Genomic DNA, 3,753 nt, shown 5'->3' with positions numbered 1-3,753 from the left:
CATATACCCATTTTAAAGATTACAATAACATATTTTTAAACAATAAAAAAATGAAAATTCTTTTAATGTTTTGAATCTTTTTGAATTAATCTCTTCATGTTACAATATTAATTGTATATAGTATAGTATAATTTAAAAGGGGACGAACTCCAAAGGATGAGGGAAAGATTTCTATCCCGTTTGGGTTTTTCTTTCCAGGGTTGATTCTAGGTTTTCGAAATTTTGATCCACACGCACCCCAAGATAGTTTTGGTTTTTCTTTCCAGGGTTGATTCTAGGTTTTCGAAATTTTGATCCACACCCACCCCAAGATAAACGCTACAACCTCGAGGGATTGGAGCCCACGCTCGCGTAGAGAAATGTTTCACTGCCTAAAAATTATCTGAGATTGCATCATCGAAGAAAACAAAGAAACAACTAGGATTTCTACAGGGTTAAAGCTTTTGAAGCAAAAAAACAAAAATCTTCATCTGCTAACGTTTGTATTACTTATTTGACATCCTTTGGTTTTCTGTTCGTGTTTTTCAGATGAAGACAAGTAAAGCTGAGGTGGTGCGGAATTAAATTCACATCCATTGAAGCTTTCTATTCCTATGCAATGCGAGAGAAAATCAAGCCACCCAAGTATTTGACATCTCTCCTTCAGTTCCTGAGTACTGCTACGTCTCAACAGGCAGAATATTTCTTTGTGAACACAGGCTGACCAATGTCAGATATCTGGATTAGACCAGTCAGTTGAATCAGTTGACCCTAGTTCAACTTAGACGTTCAGCACAAAAAGAGAAGAAACCAGAAAAACTTCCAGACTCCAACTGACCTGCCGGATCGGCTGATCAACCAATGACCTGAACGAATTAAGTTCAACCAGTGCACTGCTCGGGATCAAGTAATCAGAGCTTTCTTTATCTGTTTTTATAACATTGACACAAAACTAAAACCAGAAAAGAAATGAAAATCGATTACCTTGCAACCATTATTAATAAAAATATCATCGCAACATTGGGAATTTTTTCTTTAAACTACTTCAATCAATCACAAAGTCATGTCTGTAGGTACAATTTCAAAATCCCTTCGGTTTGAGAAATGATTCATGAAAGAATGCTACTTGGGAGGTACAGTTTGACAACTATTGGACAAGTTAGCACAAATGAACTCCCATTACAGACACCACTATCTGCTAACCACCATCCAAATGTAACCAAGCACTTTCACGTTGTTAAGTTTTCAATATTTGACATCAATTTGGCATTCAATTCCAAAATAACGCTGAGCAACATAAAAGAACACACCTGACCAGAAACTCAAACCTCAACAACTCTGGAGCCTGAGAGTAAAAGCCTGTAACGATAAAAGAAGCTCCTTCAAATTTTCCTTGATCTCTGCATCAACGAGATTTCCATTGCTATCGAAACGTCCAGGAGGGTTGAAAGCATTAACAAAAACCTCAGGCTTATTAATGAAATGAAGATCAAGGTATACTCCAATTTGACGTAGATGATACTGCGAACGTCCACCTCCAAAGCCGCCTCCAGCACTTACAATAGCAGCAGGCTTGTCCGCCCAAACATTTGGAGGTCTAGACGCCCAATCAATAGCATTCTTCAGAGGGCCTAAAACCAAATGATATTAAAGAGAATGACAGATAAAAGTCAGGGAAGCTCGAACAACAGAATACTAGTTTCAGAGCTGTGGGCAGCATGCTAACAAACAAATAGAATACTTATCCATTGCTTCAAGACACTATAATAGACTGAACTACTTCTCTAAAAAATGAACTATTCATGTGGATTTACATGATATGACAGCCTAGCTGTCACATAATTAAAACAATACACTTGGAAACAAATTTTTTTTTACCCAAACTTTTTCAAAATTTTCGCCTTCTCTTTCTTCTCCCTAGCAGCTGCCTCTTTTATTTTATTTTTTAAAGATGTTTTTCCTTCTCTTTTCTCTTCTTCCTTCTCCTGTTTTTCCTTTTCTGCTCAAGTTGCAGGGTGGAGGCTCATTGTAGCAGATATGAAGGGGGGTTCGGTTGTTGGGTGGTCCATAAATATGGCCACCAACTGGGGAGAAAAGGCAGAAGAGATGTAAAGAGCAAAAACAAAACATCCTAACTGCATGAAATGGCACAATATGAAAGCAGAGCTAAAAATTACAGATCGGAGACAATTCTATTTGACTAAAATGCTCTAGTGTTTGTGCGGATTTAGGGGATTGAAGATTTTTCAAAAAGGAATTCTCTAAGGTAAAGTAATGACACTCCGATGGACCTATCCCCTTCACAGGATTTTGCATGTCAGACCAAGGTCTAGGGACCCAAAAACATTAGTTGACTAGACTGCTTCAAGAAGCCTATATGGGAGGCCAAAAGGAGACATGTCCAATTGAGGTAAGACTCGAAATCACCCAAGTGAAACCCAGCTCAGACCATGTTACACCGATTCTATCACGGGTGATTCATTGCTTCTCGCCTTTGTAGCCCCTCATCTTCTTCATTGTTCGCTCCCTTCGAGATTTTTCCCTCGCCCTACAGACCACTCTGCTAACCCCCTCCATGAGTACTATGCCTCCTTTCTACAACTCTCTGCCTCTGCCACTGCTTTTGACAAATACAGGTCATTACGAATTGTTACTTTCAAGTAATCATCATCCTATTACGTGCATGCGGGGAATAAGTTAAATGCCTGATTCGGGTTTCCAGGCAGAAATCATGTCTCCGCCGAACTACATTGAGGAATAGAGAAATGGAGGCCAGGTCTTTTCTGTAATAATCTGTTGTTGCGGAGTAGCCCTAGGATAACAACACTGAACCCAATGAAATAAGAAGGAATTAGAAGATTTACCAGTGACGGAGTAGTTATATTCAGGCGAAGCGAAGAGAACGCTATCGGCTTCCAGAATTTTCTGACGGAAGGCTTCCACGACAGTAGGATAAGTACCGGCCAACTCGAGATCAGTGTTGAGGAAAGGAAGAGCATCAATTTCCACATACTCTATGTGCATCCCTGGGATAGAGTCGGCACAGATTTGGTTGGCTGCAAATTGAAACACAGCCTGCTGAATTGATTAACCTAGTCGCTGAAAAGTGAATGAAACAAGCGAAAAATAAAGAAGACGAGGAAGACTGGGTTCACACGAAAAGATTTCCATCAAGAGAAAGACAAGGGAGTTACCGGAGCGGAGAAGACCACGGTTGTAGGAGGCTCTGCGTATAGACCCGCAAAGAGCCGCGACCTTGATGGACGGCTTCCTAACACCAATGCTGGCTGCCATTTTTGCACACCTACACTGCAGGGGACACGAATCTGACGACAAAGTATGTTGGACAAAGGATCACTAGAAATGCCGCACTATTTATCCGCTTATCGCAGGTCCTAACAGACGATTGGCCACTATAAGGCTTTTGTTAAGTGTGTCAGTGGGTGGAAAGAGCTCTCTTGGAGGGGCGTCTGTCAATGAACAGATTCAAATCTGAACCCAAACCTGGGTCCAAATCCAAAAAATTTGCATATCCAAATCTGAATAAATGATTTCAGATCAAGAATCTGAATAAGATGGTCAAGATCCAGAATCCGAAACTATGAGTTTAGTTCCCTTTTTTCACAAAGTCTACAAATTTTAAATTAGAAAGTCGTGTTTGCCCGTTCTAAATTCCAAATCTTAGTGTCGTAAAACTTCCCTTATTCCAGAATTTATCTTTCGAATATTTCTTTCCAAATTCATCCGGTTGTGTTAACTTGATCTGAATAAGAT

At 39.9% G+C, this 3,753-nt stretch overlaps 1 protein-coding gene across 1 annotated transcript; it reads right to left on the bottom strand.

Annotated features, from left to right (window-relative positions):
- Positions 1–1,138: 1,138 nt before the first annotated feature.
- Positions 1,139–3,360, bottom strand: LOC137960049 (NADPH:quinone oxidoreductase). Its single transcript, XM_068807514.1, has 3 exons — positions 3,174–3,360; positions 2,844–3,035; positions 1,139–1,610 (listed from the first exon to the last, which is right to left on the bottom strand). The coding sequence occupies exons 1-3, from the start codon at positions 3,271–3,273 to the stop codon at positions 1,309–1,311; spliced, it is 594 nt and encodes a 197-aa protein (XP_068663615.1). The 5' UTR covers positions 3,274–3,360; the 3' UTR covers positions 1,139–1,308.
- Positions 3,361–3,753: the final 393 nt, after the last annotated feature.

This window comes from Aristolochia californica, unplaced genomic scaffold (genome assembly GCF_029961685.1).
Source record: "Aristolochia californica isolate CCGP_79_NKW_82.1479 unplaced genomic scaffold, dmAriCali1.0.hap1 SCAF_3, whole genome shotgun sequence".
Classification (NCBI taxonomy): domain Eukaryota; kingdom Viridiplantae; phylum Streptophyta; class Magnoliopsida; order Piperales; family Aristolochiaceae; genus Aristolochia; species Aristolochia californica.
The sequence above is the reverse complement of the archived record's forward strand: the minus strand, read 5'-3'. Positions and strand labels throughout refer to the sequence as shown.

Coding starts and splice junctions, on each gene's coding strand:
- LOC137960049 (XM_068807514.1), bottom strand. CDS start 3,273: ATGGCAGCCAGCATTGGTGTTAGGAAGCCGTCCATCAAGGTCGCGGCT. Junction 3,036..3,173: donor CCGTGGTCTTCTCCGCTCCG/GTAACTCCCTTG, acceptor TTCAATTTGCAG/CCAACCAAATCTGTGCCGAC. Junction 1,611..2,843: donor ATATAACTACTCCGTCACTG/GTAAATCTTCTA, acceptor ATTTGGTTTTAG/GCCCTCTGAAGAATGCTATT.